At 41.5% G+C, this 17,824-nt stretch overlaps 1 protein-coding gene across 1 annotated transcript in view; it reads right to left on the minus strand.

Moving 5' to 3' along the window:
- Positions 1-17,824, minus strand: part of LOC137341989 (insulin-like growth factor-binding protein 1) — a 77,033-nt gene that overhangs the window by 8,831 nt on the left and 50,378 nt on the right. The window contains exon 2 of the mRNA XM_068005557.1: positions 7,440-7,648. Coding sequence (XP_067861658.1) covers positions 7,440-7,648 — 209 coding nt within the window. The remainder of the gene's footprint in view (positions 1-7,439; positions 7,649-17,824) is intronic.

Genomic DNA, 17,824 nt, shown 5'->3' on the forward strand with positions numbered 1-17,824 from the left:
CCTGATTCAAAGATGACTTCTAAAAATCAGTGGTATATACTGACCATATTATTCTCAGCAATCAATTTTCTTAAATTTATTATATTTATAAACTTTTGATAATCACTTAATGAACTTTCAGTGATTACATCAAAATCATCAATCCTTCGATATGAGCACCATCATACATTAATAACATGGAGTACATTGGCTATCAGCAAAAAATGTCGGTCTAAATTAAAATAAAATAAAACCACCTGTTTAAAATTTACAGTAAAAGGTTACAAATACTCTGGAGTGATTTCAAGGCTAGAATCTCAATATTTGTTCAGGAGATCATCACAAATCATTCGAGAATTTTTTTTGTGGTTGATGCCACCATCTGACCCATCAACTAGATGTCTTCCTTGTAATTAGTTCTGGGTGGGTGATGGTGGTGGGATTTCTCCTTGAACCACTGCAGTCCTTGTGGCGATGGCGCTCCCATGATGGTATTAGATAGAACTTCAGGATTTTGATCCAGCAACGATGAAGGAATGGTGGTATATCTCTGAGTCAGGATGGCGTGTGACTTGGAGGGGAATTTGGAGGTGATGGTGTTCCCATGATCTTGCTGCGCGTGCAAGACTGGGAGGTGCTGTCAAAGTAAGTTTGGCGGGTTATTACAATGTATTCTGTAGGTAGCACATACAGCAGTTATATTGCACTGGTAATGGATGGGGTGGATATTGAGTTCAGTGGCAGGGGCACCAATCAAGTGAACTGCTCTGTCCTGGATGGTATTGAGCTTGTTGAATGTTGTTGCGGTTGCAGCTGCACCCATTCAGATGAGTGGTGAGTATCCCATCACTGTCCTGACCTGGACATTGTAGATGGTGGAGAAGCATTGAGGAGGTGAACTACTCATTGCAGAGTACTCAGCCTCTGCTTTTCTAACCATGCTGTTAATATGGCTGGTTGAGTTCAGCATCTGATCAATGTTGACCCCAAGCATATTGATGATGGGGGACTTGGTGATGGTGGCACTGAAGGTCTCGGGAGTTATTGGGCCGATTCTTGTAGAAGATGTCCATTACCTGGCATTTATGAATTGCAAATGTTACCTGCTACTTGTCAGCCCAAGCCTGGATGTTTTCCAGGTCCTGCTGTTATCCCTTTAATCCCCATTGACGTCAGTTTTACTGGGGCCCCTTTGTTGCCACACTCGGTTGAATGCTGCTTTGATGTCAAGGGCAGTTACTCCCACCTCTCCTGCTGAATTCAGCTCTTGCCTCCATATCTGGATCAAAGCTGTGATGAAGTCCAGAATTGAAACTTCAAAATTATTAAGGAATAATTGAAATCTGCAAGGCTTTATAATCTAATTTTATTTTGTACAGGTTTGAGCTAATGTAGTGTGTCTGGGAAAAAAATTGTAAACTTCGTCCCATTTTACAGATAGCCAGTGTTTTCCTAAGGGATCAATAAGGGCAATACTGTTTGTGTACTGACATCACTGACCTCTACTCTTTGGCCCTAGGTTTCTGAGAATAGCTTGGAAGGAAAGGGCATAAACCAGAGACCGATAGTGACAATGCATTTCCCACACATTACTGATAATCTATCACTTTAAGGGAAAAAATTATATAATTAAAGTCAATTTATCTTCCAGTGATATCTGCTGTACCACACATTAAACATGAATGGTAAACTACGGTACTGCATCCTTAACTCTTAGCGCAATAGGTTCCCGATCTTGGCTTGGTCATTTGAGAGGCAGTGAGCAGCAGCCAGATGCTTCACCACAACAAGTTATCCCAGGCCGTTATCCTGTACCTCGCAGTGAGCAATTTAAGAGTGTCTTTGACAGAGACCCGAGGGCAGATTACCTCTCAGCCAAGGAATGATGTTTGTGGCAGGGGAAATTTTATACAGGGTAAAATAACTTGAAAAATGAATAAATTGGGAAACATAAAAAGAAATGAAATTATGATTCAATGTTATTAGATCCTATCTGTACACTGAAAGAATTTGGTTATGAAGCCATGAAAACAATTTTTTCCCCTGTGAACTGTGCTCATCAAAATGAATGATGCAGAATAATTTTCTTCTTGCAGGACACAATACAAGTGGCAACATTTTGGTTGACATGCAGTAGATTTTCAATTTGCCTCCCGGCCCGTTGCGGATTATTATAGAAACTGCCCAATTTCCATATCCGTTGGTCAGCAATGCCAGTTATACACCAAGGTGACAAGTTGAAAATCTACCCCTTGCAGTCTGTGTAAGGAGGGCAGAGAGGAGTGGTTGAAGATGAGTCTTGGAGTAGCAATAATGTGAATAAGGGTTTCAGCAGAGGTGGGGTGAGGTAAGGACTGAGGTATTTTTGATTTCAGGTACCGAGTATCTGGATCAAGTACTCCCAGCACAACTACAGACTATAGGTCTTGTTATTCTGCCATAAAAATGCACCTGAACCCATTCTCGAAAACCCCCTAATACGACACCATTGTGACATTTTTCCACTTGTGACACCAATCCTTCTGACCTGTCTGAGTGAGGGTACTAGTTTATTGCTACTTTTTTTTCCCTTAAGAACATACCTATTAGGAAGTGTGTTTGAAGCTGCCCAAAAACACTTTTACAGCCAGCAGACAGAGGGATTTTCAACCCATTAGACTGGACAGTATTCAAAACCACATCCCAGAAATGAAACAATGTCTAATTCACTAGACCACCAAGTCCACTGCAGTGAAAGCTTTAACAGTTTGAAAAACAACAATGGACCTAAACAACAATCTATTTTTCACAGCAAAATCCTTAGTCAAAAATCCCTCCTATAGACCCTGGCAGATAGACATTTTGATGAAGAGGAAATGGAGCAGTCTCACTCTGTTGATGTCAGGCCACAGACTGCACTAGTGGGTATTTAATTCAGTGGCATTTGTTTGAGGATGGATCAGAAGCTGCGCTTTTTACTTTAGTATGATGCCAAAAGTTAAAAAGTGGCTACTGATTAGAGCAAACACTGTGGTAAAATGCAGTTCTTTTGCCTGATGTCAGTGGAGCTCGGCTGTTTCATTTTCTCTTAACTGAAATGGTTCTCTCCTGCTCTCCACACTTCAACTAAATAATTCTCAGAAAGGAAAACAAAAAGCTGTTCAAAAATAAGAATACATAAAGTAATCAGTACCCTAGCCCTTCTCGTTTAAATATCACTGCATATATTTAAGGAAAATAAAAGAATATGAATGAGGCATGACACAGTACTTTTCACATGGATGCCTTTTAATTTACTAAGCTTTGAGCCTAATCCTGGAAAATGTGCCACACAAAATTTAATCAAGAAAGGAATAATGCCTCCATGTGGTCATTTGAAGGTATTGAACAAAGAATACTGAATAGATTGGTAGATTTTTTGAAGTTAGTTTTACAGATTCCACCCTTCCAAACTAGATCATATAGTCATCAATGTGGTTGATTCTTAATCTCCCTATGAAATAGCCTAGCAAGGCATTCAGTTGTACAATCTCGTTACAGAAAGACACAATAAGAATAAAACCGGACGGACCACCCGCATCGGACCACTAGGCACTGGACACGACAAAGGCAAACCAAGCCCGGTCAACCCTGCAAAGTCCTCCTTACTAACATCTGAGGACTTGTGCCAAAATTGGGAGAGCTGTCCCACAGACTAGTCAAGCAACAGCCTTACATAGCCACACTCACAGAATCATACCTTTCAGCCAACATCCCAGACTCCATCACCATACCTGGGTATGTCCTGTCCCACCGGCAGGGCAGACCCTCCAGAGATGGCGGTTCAGTGGTATACAGTCAGGAGGGAGTGGCCCTAGGAGTCCTCAACATTGACTCCGGACCCCATGAAATCTCATGGCATCAGGTCAAATATGGGCAAGGAAACCTCCTGCTGATTACCACCTACCGCCCTCCCTCAGCTGATGAATCAGTCCTCCTCCATGTTGAGCACCATTTGGAGGAAACACTGAGGGTAGCAAGGGCACAGAATGTACTCTGGGTGGGGACTTCAATGTCCATCACCAAGCGTGGCTCAGTAGCACCACAACGGACTGAGCTGGCCGAGTCCTGAAGGATATAACTGCCAGACTGGGTCTGCAGCAGGTGGTGAGCAAACCAACGCGAGGGAAAAACCTACTTGACCTCGTCCTCACCAATCTACCTGTCACAGATACATCTGTCCATGACAGTATTGGTAGAAGTGACCATCACACAGTCCTTGTGGAGACGAAGTTCCGCCTTCACACTGAAGACTGCATCCAGTGTGGCACAACTGCCATGCTAAATGGGATAGATTCAGAACAGATTTAGCAGCTCAAAACTGGGCATACATGAGGTGATGTGGACCATCAGCCGCAGCAGAATTGTATTCCAGCACAATCTGTAAACTCATGGCCCGGCATATTCCTCACTCTACCATTACCAACAAGCCAGGGGATCAACCCTGGTTCAATGAGGAGTGTAGAAGAGCATGCCAGGAGCAGCAACAGGCATACCTAAAAGTGAGGTGCCAACCTGGTGAAGCTACAACTCAGGACTACATGCTAAACAGGGGAAGCAATATGCTATAGACAGAGCTAAGCGATCCCACAACCAACGGATCAGATCAAAGCTCTGCAGTCCTGCCACATCCAGTCATGAATGGTGGTGGACAATTAAACAACTAATGGGAGGAGGAGGCTCTGTAAACATCCCCATCCTCAATGATGGCGGAGTCCAGCACGTGAGTACAAAAGACAAGGCTGAAGCGTTTGCAACCATCTTCAGCCAGAAGTGCGGAGTGGATGATCCATCTCGGCCTCCTCCCAACATCCCCACCATCACAGAAGCCAGTCTTCAGCCAATTCGATTCACTCCATGTGTTATCAAGAAACGGCTGAGTGCACTGGATACAGCAAAGGCTATGGGTCCTGACAACATCCCGGCTGTAGTGCTGAAGTCTTGTACTCCAGAACTAGCTAGCCAAGCTGTTCCAGTACAGCTACAACACTGACATCTACCCGACAATGTGGAAAATTGCCCAGGTATGACCTGTCCACAAAAAGCAGGACAAATCCAATCTGGCCAATTTTACACCTAACGGAGATTGAACTGTATATTGAAATTCCATTCATAACTACTGTTGTGGTAACCTTGTACTCGTGAAGCTTTGCTGCCAGAGCTTGGATCAGAGGTAGGGCTGTATAATATAGGACCAAATCTGTGTCCCCTGCTCCCATCTAGCAATGCTCCATACCAGGAGCCTCACCACCCAAAGTTACCCATATGCAAATATTAGAAGTCAATAAAATAGCACAGGATATTTGCATAGAAAATTTAATCATTTGTGCATCACATAGTTTGTAGAGGAAATTATGTTGCATGGATGGATGTATAATCCTGCAGCTACACTGTGCAATATCATTACCATTTCTGAAGCAATGTGGGTGGAAAGAATGGAGTTGCTTCCTTGAACGGCTTGTGGAGTGTGATGATTTTAACAGTCCCAAGTTGGGGAGGGTCCCATGCATATTCATTTCAGCACCATACACTTATGCTTGTTCAACATCTGGATATGTGTTAGTTCACACATTTGTATGGGTTGCTGTCCTGCCATCAATGTACAATGTGGTGCACTGTGGATGATTACCCATTAACGTCATGTTATAGGTGATAAATAGTCAACCTATAGCATTAAAAGGACACAATCATCCTTATCAGGTGGTCTTGATACCAGTGCTGTTTTCCAGGTTGCTAGAAAATTGACAGAAGTAGACTCCATATATGCTGCTGATGTGGACAGGATAGCATCGTTCCATCACTAAGCATGTTGCATAATGATAGTGTAATTACCTTGGAAAGTGGGCTTGCAACATTTAAGTTCAAGTTTTCAAAGAGTGTTACAGGTTTCCCAGTGTCACATAGTAATAATGTTATCAAACAAATGTCAAATGATCAATACTAGGGCCCTAGATTTTCCATTCAAGTAATACAGACCCTCAGATTTCCTGCTGGAGCTAATAGGGAAGTGTTCTTCAGTTGCCCATTTATAGTTGGACTTACTGTAATGCTATGCAAATGACAGAAATATGTAATATGACCTATTTTTAGTATTTATGCCATAGCAACACTGGGCACAAGGGACACCTGATTGTCCCTGATGTCCAACATTGCTATGGGTGGCAGAGGGCCCATTTCAATTATAAAGGGCCAAAAGAAGACTGGCCAGTTGATCGCAGAATGATTGCATTAGCTTAGCTGTCCATTTGTTTTGATAATTTTCAAAACATTTTTTCAATCTCACCATGGAGGCCATGTTACTGTAGCAGGCCTTCAAGGCCATCCACAGGCAATGTCCATTCCCCTCCGGCAGACAATGTGGCAGAAGCTGGGGAGTGAGCCTCAAAAATGCAAATGATGCCTGGAGAATTGGCTTGCTGATGTCCCGTCCTGCTGAAGATGTGCCGTGATACCGCAAAATTGGAAAATTATGGCCTACATATTCAACTTAACATCATATCATCGAATTACAACTGCTTCGAAAGCAGTCCCACAATTGCTCAGCTGTTTAAAGCATTGACTAGCTGGGCCATAGAGACATCCCAAGTTTGATCTCAGATATGTGCTGACTTACTGATCTAAGCCAGTGCAGGGGTAGGGGTAATAACTGTCCTCATTGCCCTTGGTTTAGGTAGAGGACTATTTACCAGTGTTCCTTCTCCTGATTTCTATCCAGTTACTGGAAAGTGTCAATGTGTGAATAACTTATGAGGATATGATTGGGTTTAGCTGTGTTGTGTGCTATAATCAAATCATAGAATCATAGAATCATAGAAGTTACAACATGGAAACAGGCCCTTCGGCCCAACATGTCCATGTCGCCCAGTTTATACCACTAAGCTAGTCCCAATTGCCTGCACTTGGCCCATATCCCTCTATACCCATCTTACCCATGTAACTGTCCAAATGCTTTTTAAAAGACAAAATTGTACCCGCCTCTACTACTGCCTCTGGCAGCTCGTTCCAGACACTCACCACCCTTTGAGTGAAAAAATTGCCCCTCTGGACCCTTTTGTATCTCTCCCCTCTCACCTTAAATCTATGCCCCCTCGTTATAGACTCCCCTACCTTTGGTAGCCCATCAATAGTCACTGTCTCAGCAAAGTACCACTGGACAGCCTTTGCTCCTGGAACTATAGCCCAGAATGAACCAGCACCAATGGCAGAGAGGAGAAAATAGAGGGAAAAAAAAGAAATATAAGTGTAACCAGAGTTAACATTGTCTAGAGTGTTATACTTGGATGAATTATCAGCTGAGGCATTAAGTTAACCATTATACAATGGTAAAGAAAACTCAGGCCAAATGTTTACCAATGTCAAGCCAACAGTAATTAAATGGAAAAACAGAAGGAAGTAAAATCAATTTTTTTCCAGAATGATTTCAAGAAATTTCTGACTCTTACCTGCTGCCCTCTTGGCTTCTGTTTGAAGTTTATTCGTGCCCTCATTCCCATCTGTGCATCAGCTGAATTCCGCGTATCAAACAGTCTGTCTGTTATGACGGGCCCAGGAGCTGGCATAAACCTAAAGTTGGTGCCTGCTAACCTATCTTGGGTGCCTTCCGTGCCATCTGGACTGGGATTCTCAGTTTCCACATCAGACTCTTGAGTTTCTGAAAATGACAGTTTTCACAGAAGTACTGAAAATATTTTAAGTACCAACACATAATTGCAGCTAGAACATGTATTGGTGAGGCAGTAACTGTTAAAGGAGTGAGATGATAGCTCTACCTGAACAGGCAGACAGGACCTCCATTTAATGTCTCATTCGAAATATGGCACATCTGACAATGCAGCACTCCTTCAGTAAGTAAGAAAGAATGAACATGAATTGATATAGTGCCTTATTGCTTCTCTCCAAAATGTCCCAAAGTGCTTTACATACAATGAAATGCTTTGAAATGCATTCACTGTGATATGGATGGACACCACAACTATTTTGGAGACACCAAAGTGCCACAAACAGCAATAAGATGAATGACCAGTTAATCTATATTTTAGTGGTGTTGGTTGACTGGTGCTGAACTGCAGTATCACTATAGATTATGCACTCAATTCCTGGTGCAGGGCTCAACCCCACAACATTCTGACCCATGGCAAGTATGTTACCTACTGAGCCAAGCTGGCACCTTGTTGTTGTGCAGATAACAGTCATCTTATAAATGAAATTCAACACCAAGAATCTGAATTGTGAATTCCTGTGAATGTTATGGCTCATTATTATAAGTACCATTTATCCCCCAAGTTGGGATGATTTCAGGGCTGGAGTTCAAAATTAGCTTACCAAGGGCCTGTTCAAATAAATATAATGGGTCTGAAAGATAAAGGTGTTCTATCAAAATGAAATCACTCTTTACTAATTTGTCTTTAACGAGCAGCGTAACATGTTCAAGAATGCTGAGATAGCAAAGTGTGTTCAGGCTGCACAGACCACTTAGTAACAAACGCAAATAGTGTAGAGTAGAAAGAAATGGAATCCTTTATTTGCCTTAGGAAAATGCCATTTAAAAACTCCCAGTCCCAGGACCCATTAACACCAAAAGACTCTTAAAATAGCCCTTTGCCAGATAAATATTCTTCAGCTTGGCTGAATGGCAGTTCAATAAAATATAACCACAAATCACATGTATGTTATATTGTTCACAAATACTGCACATCAGAAACATAAGAAAGGATTTTAACTCCCTCCTCCCGGCAGAAACTCAAAGTTAAAATCAAAGCGGTAGACTTACCAATGGTTTTCTGCCCTCCCGCCATCTTTTTGCTGCTAATTTAATGGGTGGCTGAGACGCCCACTTATCTCTGGCAGGAGCCTCATGAACACATTTAAATCGGGGTCCTATTATGTAGACAGGATGCCAAAGCCTTTTATATGGCCTATTGGGCGGAGTGTCCCCCGTGGACTCTCTGCTCAGTAGAACCTGTTGGCAAAGACATGGAGGACCTCGAAGGTCAGTGAAAAATATATTTTTATGGGGCTAGGAGGAGCAGGAGTATTCCTCAAGGCCCTACACAAATAATCTGGGCTGCTGGACGGGCGGCCTCCCACCTGCCCGATATTGCGCAGGCCCAAATCTGCCAAGCTGCATCGGGACGTCCATTTGGGGTGGCATCTCGTCAGTTCTATTTAAATGAGGCACTGCTTTTGAAATGGCCCGGGCCTCTCACTGCCCCACCCAGCCAGTTGACTTTCGAAGTTCGTTGGTCGTCTGCTCAAATAACAAAATACTCCCTTTATTTTCCTATTTATTTTTTCCCCAAATTTGTCCCTGATTTTCTGAAATGCTGGTGCATGCAGTTCCACAAATGTCAGCAGCCCCCCAAGTATTTCACCCAAGTGGCCATTCTTCACGTGTTATCCTAGACGGTAAGTACCACAGGATATCTGGTAATGAAGGGGGAAGATCCAATTGTTGTGGTCCTTGTCGGGACCAATGACATAGGGAAGAAAAGGGAGGAGGTCCTGCTGAGAGAGTATCAGGAGTTAGGAGCTAAATTAAAAAGCAGGACCTCAAGTGTGGTAATCTCAGGATTATTACCTGAGCCTCACGTGCTAATTGGAATAGGAACGAACAAATCAAGAAGGTAAACACGTGGCTAAAGGAGTGGTGTGGGAAGAAGGGTTTTCATTTCATGGGATACTGGCACCTGTACTGGGACAGGAGGGAGCTGTACAAGTAGTAAAAATGATAGTTTAAAGGTAAAAAAAAGGGTAAGAGTAGAGTTCAGGTCACAAACAGTGATATAGATACTCCAGGTGAAGGGACTACACAAATAACTAAAGTAGTTACAGTAGCAGTGACAAATAAGAAACATATTAAGTTAAATGATGTGAGAAAGACAGCATCAGGGCAGAAGGACAGCTTAGGGTCTCTTGCTCAAATAAGAGTTTTATATACTAATGCATGGAGTATTAGAAATAAATTAAAGGCTTAAATATAACTTAAAGGGTATGACATGGTGGCCATTGCTGAGACATGGCTACAAGCTGGCCATGATTGGGAATTAAATATTTGAGGTTATAAGATCTTTAGAAAGGATAGGGAAACTGGAAGATGAGGAGGGGTAGCCTTATTGATTAAATATACTATTACGACATTATTAAGAAAGGATATAGGTAAGGGAAAGCAATCAGTGGACACTTGACTGAGTTCTTTGATGAAGTAATGGAAAGGGTTGGTGAGGGTAGTGCGGTTGATGTTGTGTATATGGACTTTCAACAGGCATTTGATGAAGTACCACACAATAGAATTGTTAGCAAAATTAAAGCCCATGGGATTAAAGGGACATTGGCAGTGTGGATACAAAATTGGCTAAGGGACAGAAACCAGAGAGTAGTGATGAATGTTTGTTTTTCAGACTGGAAGGAAGTGTACTGTGGTGATCCCCAGGGGTCAGTATTAGAACCACTGCTCTTTTTGCTATATCCTAATCACCTGGACTTGTGTATACAGGGTATAATTTAAAAGTTTGCAGATGACACAAAATTTGGAAATGTAGTAAACAATGTGGAGGATAGTAACAGACTTCAGGAGGACATAGGCAGATTGGTGAAATGGGCAGACACATTATAAATAGAGACATAGAAAACAAAAGTAAGGAAGTTATGCTAAACCTTTATTAAACATTGGTTACGCCTCAGCCTGAGTATTGTGTTCAATTCTGGGCACCACACTTTAGAAAGGATATCAAGGTTTTAGAGAGGGTGCAGAAGAGATTTACTAGAATGGTACCAGGGATGAGGGACTTCAGTTATATAGAGAGACTGGAGAAGACTGTTCTCCTTGGGACAAAGAAGGTTAAGGGGAGATTTGATAGAGGTGTTCAAAATCATGAATGGTTTTGATGGAGTAAATAAGAAAAAACTGTTCCCAGGGTAGAAGGGTCGGTAACCAGAGGACACAGATTTAAAGTGATTGGTAAAAGACCCAGAGGCAACACAAGGAAACATTTTTTTACGTAGCAAGTTGTAATGTTCTGGAATGCACTGCCTGAAAGGGTGGTGGAAGCAGATTCAATAGGGAATTGGATAAATGCTTGAAGGGAAAAAAATTACAGGGCTATGAGGAGAGAGCAGAGGAATGGGACTAATTGGATAGCTCTTTCAAGGGGCCGAATGACCTCCTCCTGTGCTGTACCATGCTATGATACTATGACTCTATGGTTAGAATTGAAGAATAAAGGAGGACTTAAAACTGTAACAGGAGTTGTCTACAACAACAAGAACTTGCATTTATATAGTGCCTTTAATGCGCTTCACAGGAATGGTATCAAACAAAATTTGACACCGAGCCACGTAAGGAGGTATTAGGACAGGTCAAAAGCTTGGTCAAAGAGGTGGGTTTTAAGGATGTCTTAAAGGAGGAGAGAAAGGTAGTGAGTTGGAGACGTTTAGGGAGGGAATTCCAGAACTTAGGGCCTAAGCAGTTGAAGGCACAGCCGCCAATGGTGGAGTGATTATAATCGGGGATGCGCAAGAGGCAAGAATTGGAGGAGCGCAGAGATCTCGATGGGTTGTAGGGCGGGAGGAGGGTACAGAGATAGGGAGGGATGAGGCCATGGAGGGATTTGAAAACAAGGATGAGAATTTTAAAATCAAGGTGTTCCTGGATCGGGAACCAATGTAGATCAGTGAGCACAGGGGTGATGGGAGAACTGGACTTAGGTGCGAGTTAGGATGCGGGTGGCCGAGTTTTGGATGAGCTCAAGTTTATGGAGGGTGGAAGATGAGAGACCAGCCAGGAGACCATTAGAATAGTAGTCTGGAAGTAACAAAGGCATGGATGAGAGTTTCAGCAGCAGATGAGCTGAAGCAGCGGCGGAGACAGGTGATGTTACGGAGGTGGAGGTAGGCGGTCTTGGTGATGGAGTGGAAATGTGGTCTACAGCTCATCTCAGGGTCAAATAGGATGCCAAGGTTGCGAATGGTCTGGTTCAGCTTCAGACAGTGGCCAGGGAGAGGGATGGAGTCGATGGCTAGGGACGGGGTTTGAGGTGGGGACCAAAGGCAATGGCTTCGGTCTTCCCAATATTTAGTTGGAGGAAACTTTTGCTATGTCGGACAAGCAATATAACAAATGAGAGGCAGTGGAGGGATGGAGGGAGGTGGTTGTGAGCTAGAGCTGGGTGTCGTCAGCGTACATGTGGAATCTGCCGTCGTGTTTTCGGATGATGTCGCCAAAGGGCAGCACATAGACGAGAAACAGGAGGGGACCAAGGATAAATCCTTGGGGGACTCCAGAGATAACAATGCGGGAGCGGGAAGAGAAGCCATTGCAGGCCTCCTGTTATCAGCAATGATGTGGCAGAATGTATTAATTCAGAGATTAGAGAGGCTTGTAGCAAAGCAGAGTCGTTTTAATGGGAAGCTTTAATTTTCATATAGATTGGGAAGAGCAGAGTAGCTCAAGTCAGAAAGGTAGGAAATTTCTTGAGTGCATTCAAGATAGTTTTCTGGAGCAATATGTTCTACAACCAACAAGAGGGCAGGCTACACTAGATTTAGTAATGAGTAATGAGCCAGACTTAGTTAATAATCTAACAGTAAGAGAACTTTTATCTAACAGTGATTATAATATGATCAAATTCAATGTTAAGTTTGAAAAGGAGAAACTTTACTAGTTACTAAGACTAACTTTAACGAAATGAGACAGAGACTGATGACAGCAGACTGGTCAAAACTGTTATCGGGCAAAACTACAGATAAATAGTGGGAGGTGTTCAAAAGAATTTAGCTTAATATAGGGCCAGCATATACCCCGAAGGAACAAGAGCACTACTTACCAAATAAAATGGCCATGGTTGACAAAAGAGGTCAGAGATAACATAAAACTAAAGGAAAGAGCATACAAAAGTGCAAAGAATAGTGTAGATCCAGGGGACTGGGAGAGATAGGAACATAGGAACAAAAGTAGGCCAATCAGCCCCTTGAGCCCACTCCGCCATTTGATAAGATCATGGCTGATCTGTGATCTAACTCCATATACCTGCCTTTGGCCCATATCCCTTAATACCTTTAGTTGGCAAAAAGCTATCTATCTCAGATTTAAAATGAGCAATTTAGCTAGCACAATTGCCGTTTGCGGAAGAGAGTTCCAAATTTCTACAGATATAAAGAACAGCAACGGAAGACAAAAAAGATAGTAAGAGTTGCAAAAAGAAAATACAAAAAGAAACGTGTGAGGGATATGAAGATTAACTCAAAATGTTTTTACAATTATATTAGAAGAAAAAGGGTAGTCAAGGGTAATGTGGGCCCTTTAAAAACAGATGTAGGTAATATTGCAAATGAAAATAAGGAAATGGCAGACTTGTTGAATAATTTCTTTGTGTCAGTCTTCACAGTAGAGGAAGAGAATAATATACCTGACATTCCAGGAAAACTAATAATGAATCAAGGACTGGAACTCACTAAAGTTAATGTAAGCAAGAAAACAGTATTAGAAAAAATAGTGGCACTAAAGACTGACAAATCCCCAGGATCTGATGATTTCCACCCTAGGATTTTAAAGGAAGTAGGTGAGGAAATTGCAGATGCTTTAGCCATAATCTTCCAAAGCTCTCTCGATTTAGGAATTGTCTGTTTAGATTGGAAAATTGCAAATGTAACTCTATTATTTAAGAAAGGTGAGAGAGAGAAACAGGAATTTAAAGATCTGTTAGTCTAACATCTGTTGTGGGGAAGTTATTGGAATCTATAATTAAGGAAATAGCGACTGAGCACTTAGAGAAATTTGAGCTGATTAGAGAGAGCCAACATGGATTTGTAAAGGGCAGGTCATGTCTAACGAACCTAATTGAATTTTTTGAGGAAGTAGTAGACAGGGGACTGTCTATGGATATGGACTGTCTATCCATATGGACTTCCAGAAGGTATTCGATAAAGTTCCACATAAGAGACTGTTAGCTAAAATTAAAGCTCATAGAATTGAAGGCAAATTATTGACCTGGTTAGGAGATTGGTTAGGCGCTAGAAGACAAAGAGTAGGGATAATGGGTACTCGAATTGGAAAGAAGTGACTAGTAATGTCCCATAAGGGTCTGTGCTGGGGTCTCAACTATTCACTATATTTATTAATGACTTGGATAACACAATAGAGAGCCATATATCCAAGTTCGCTGAAGACACAAAGATTGATGGAGTAGTAAGTTGTGTAGACAGGAGTATAAAATTATAAAGAGACATTGATAGATTAAGTGAATGGGCAAAACTGCGGCAGGTGGATTTTAACACAAGCAAGCGTGAGGTCACCTATTTAGGACCAAAAAAGGATCGATCCTAGTATTTTTTAAAGGGTGAAAAGCTAGAAACTGTGGCCCCCAAAGAGATTTAAGGGTCCATGTACACAGATCACTAAAATGTAGTAGTCAGATACAAAACATAATCAAAAATGCTATTAGAATGTTAGCCTTTATAACTAGAGGGCTAGAATATAAAGGGGAGGAAGTTTTGCCACAGCTATACAAAGCCCTGGTTAGACCATATCTGGAGTACTGTGTACAGTTCTGGGCACCGCCTTGGAAGGAGTGCAGTGCAGATTCACCAGAATGTTGCCAGAGCTCCAAGGGTTAGATTATAAGGAGAGATTACATTAACTAGGCTTGTATTCCCAGGAATATAAAAGGTTAAGGGTTGATATGATTGAAGTTTTTAGGATTTTGAAACGAATTGATAGGGTAGATAGAGGGAAACTTTTTTCACTGGTGGGCGAGTCTAAGACAAGGAAACATAAACTTAAAATCAGCACCAGGCCATTCAGGAGAGAAGTCAGGAAACACTTCTTCCTGCAAAGGGTGGTAGAAGTGTGGAACTCTATCCCATGAAAAGCAATAGATGCTAGCTCAATTAATAATTTTAAATCTGAAATCAATAGATTTTTGCTAACCAAGGGTATTAAGAGATATAGAGCCAAGGTGGGTGGATGGAGTTAGGATACAGATTAGCCATGATCTCATCGAATGGCGGAACAGGCTCAAGGGGCTGAATGGCCTGCTCCTGTTCCTATGTTCCTATGAGAAACATTACAGTCAAGCCCGTCCTGTCCTGACCTGACATTAACAGGTGCACATTTTCCAACAGGAATCACTGGATACTGAACAGGAGTAGAAACTTTATCTGATTCCTCACCACCACCCCCCTACCCCGCCACCTTCTCCATAGCCCAGAGGATGCTGAGGATAACTGCAGTGTTCCCAGCATCATCAAGGCTGAAATTGAAGGAGCAATTCTGTTAATCACGATCTGGGAAAGTGATTTTACAAATATCAGAATAGTAAATAAACTACTGCAAGATAAAGAGGTAACTTTCAGAATTCTTATCAGTTCATGTAAGTTGTAAAACCTCATAATCACAATCTTAATGAACATGATGTATAACATGTTTGAACATGAGGCATAACTTCAGCTTCACATTTGGCTCTGAACTGAGCTTGAAACCCCATATCTTATCCTTCATCAAGATGACCCATTTTTACCTGTCACATGACCCAGTTCCATCTCTACCTCACCCACACCAGTGCTGAAACCCTTATTCTTACTTTCATCTTTTCCAGGTTTGATTTTTCCAATGGTCTCTTCACCAGCTCTCAAGTTTCACCCTACATAATTTCTAACTCATCCAAAAATCTATCCCGTACTAAAGTTCAGTTCAACTGCTAACCCTTTCTTCACTGACCACCATCACCCAGCAGACTGATTTCAAAATCTTTGCCACACTATCATTGCAACCTCCTCTGGTCCTGTGTTCCTACTTGCACTCTCCACTCTTCCAACTCTCTTCTACTGTATGTCTTCCCCTCACTCTTCTCCACTGTCAGTGGCAGAGCTTTCAACCATCATGCCCCTTAACTCCTAAACTACTCCATCTTGCTCTGGCTCTCCCCACTTTTAAAATCGAGCTCAAAATTAACTTACTTCAACCAAACCTTCAATCACCCCCCACCCCACCCCTAATTATTGTTGAGTGTTCCTTCCTCTACCTGGGAAGTGCTTTGTGATGTTTTCCTCCCTTAAGTGTAAGTTGCTGTTATGTTTTATTAATTGTACAAATCATAAAAAGTAGATTTTGGAATGCTGAAGTATTATAGGCAGAAAGTTGGTGACATTAGAATGAGCTAAAACCCAAAAAAATGAAATATGCTGGAAATCTGGAATCAAAACAGAAAATGTTGGAAACACTCAGCAGGTCAATCAGCATATGTGGAAAAATCTTGCAATGAAAGGTTACACCTGAAATATTAACTTGTCTGTTCTTTCCACAGATGCTGTTTTTGTTTTGAAATCTAATCTAGTGGCTTAACTGATATCATAAACTGTTAGAGTGAAGATTGAGCGATTTATGACATCCCTGAGATAAAACAACCATCTTGATCTCACACCCTGGTAACTTTTCTTATTAATATATTGGACAGAATTATTTTCTTTTGCATCAGTGCCAGCGCTGACAGATATTGTCCAACATTGGTACCACAGTAGGGATAATGCCATTTTATTTTAAGCCATCAAGTAATTATCAAGATTTTATTTCTATGTACTTGTGATGGGCGTTAGTGTCAGAGAGCTGGAATTAAATCTGGCCGCAGGAAGGAAATGATCTCACGTGGTACAGGAAGATCATAGAACAGTAAATACATCTGTATAAATATATACAATAATACTTTCAAAAAGTTACATAACTTGGAGCTCAGAAAACATTGAAAAACTGCTCAAGCTTTGCTCTCATGATCCATATCACTTGAGTCCCTCAAAGGGCTATTACATTGTAGCTCGCTCCTGGCTATCTGTTATCCTATATAACTACATTTAGTAATTGAGAAGTTCAGTAGGCAACATACAACCACAACATTTTTGCCCCAAACTATTTAAACATAAATACACTACGTGGCAATTAATAGGCACCAGTTAATTCCCACATATTCTATATTCTATTGTCATTTCTAAAGCTTTCCCACCTAATCAGGCCAATCCACACAACTCCATTTGATAAATATGTGTTGGCAAATATAATATTTAAGGATTAGTTTATTATCCACCCATAAATCAGAATTTCAAAAATAATAAAAGTCCCACTAATAGTATGATGTGCCTTGCAGAACCTTCAGCACAGTGGATATGCTGGCATCCAGCAGTACTTTTCAAATACCTTGAAAATGGTCAAAAAGTAAAAATCCCATTGGAAATAATGGAATATTTCAAAGTTATTGATGGTAAAGGGTTAAACAAAGCATTTGGATATAGTTGCATTTCCAATATGGATAAGCTTGTTGTACACTGTACTAATGTCAAAATTCAATATCAGATATACATCCCATGTTGAAAGGCTCCTCCACAGGTCCCAGGAATTATACACTTTATGCTGATATTTTTAATAAAGAAAGAAAGACTTGCATCGTTCATGGCCTCAGGATGTCCCAAAGTGCTTTACAGCCAATTAAGTACTTTTGAAGTGTAGTCACTGTTGTAATGTAGGAAACGCAGCAGCCAATTTGCACACAGCAATGGTCCCACAAACAGCAATGTGATAATGACCAGATAATCTGTTTTAGTGATATTAGTTGAGAGATAAATATTGGCCAGGACGCAGGGGAGAACTCCCCTACACTTCTTCAAAATAGTGCCATGGGATTTTTTAGGTCCACCTGAGAGGGCAGACAGTTTAACATTCCATCTGAAAGATAGCACCTCTGACAGTATAGGGTTCCCTCAGTACTGCACTGCCTCGATTTTGTGCTCAAGAGTCTAGAATGGGACTATGAACCCACAACCTTTTGACTCAGAGGTGAGAGTCCTA

Source organism: Heptranchias perlo, chromosome 2 (assembly GCF_035084215.1).
Source record: "Heptranchias perlo isolate sHepPer1 chromosome 2, sHepPer1.hap1, whole genome shotgun sequence".
Classification (NCBI taxonomy): domain Eukaryota; kingdom Metazoa; phylum Chordata; class Chondrichthyes; order Hexanchiformes; family Hexanchidae; genus Heptranchias; species Heptranchias perlo.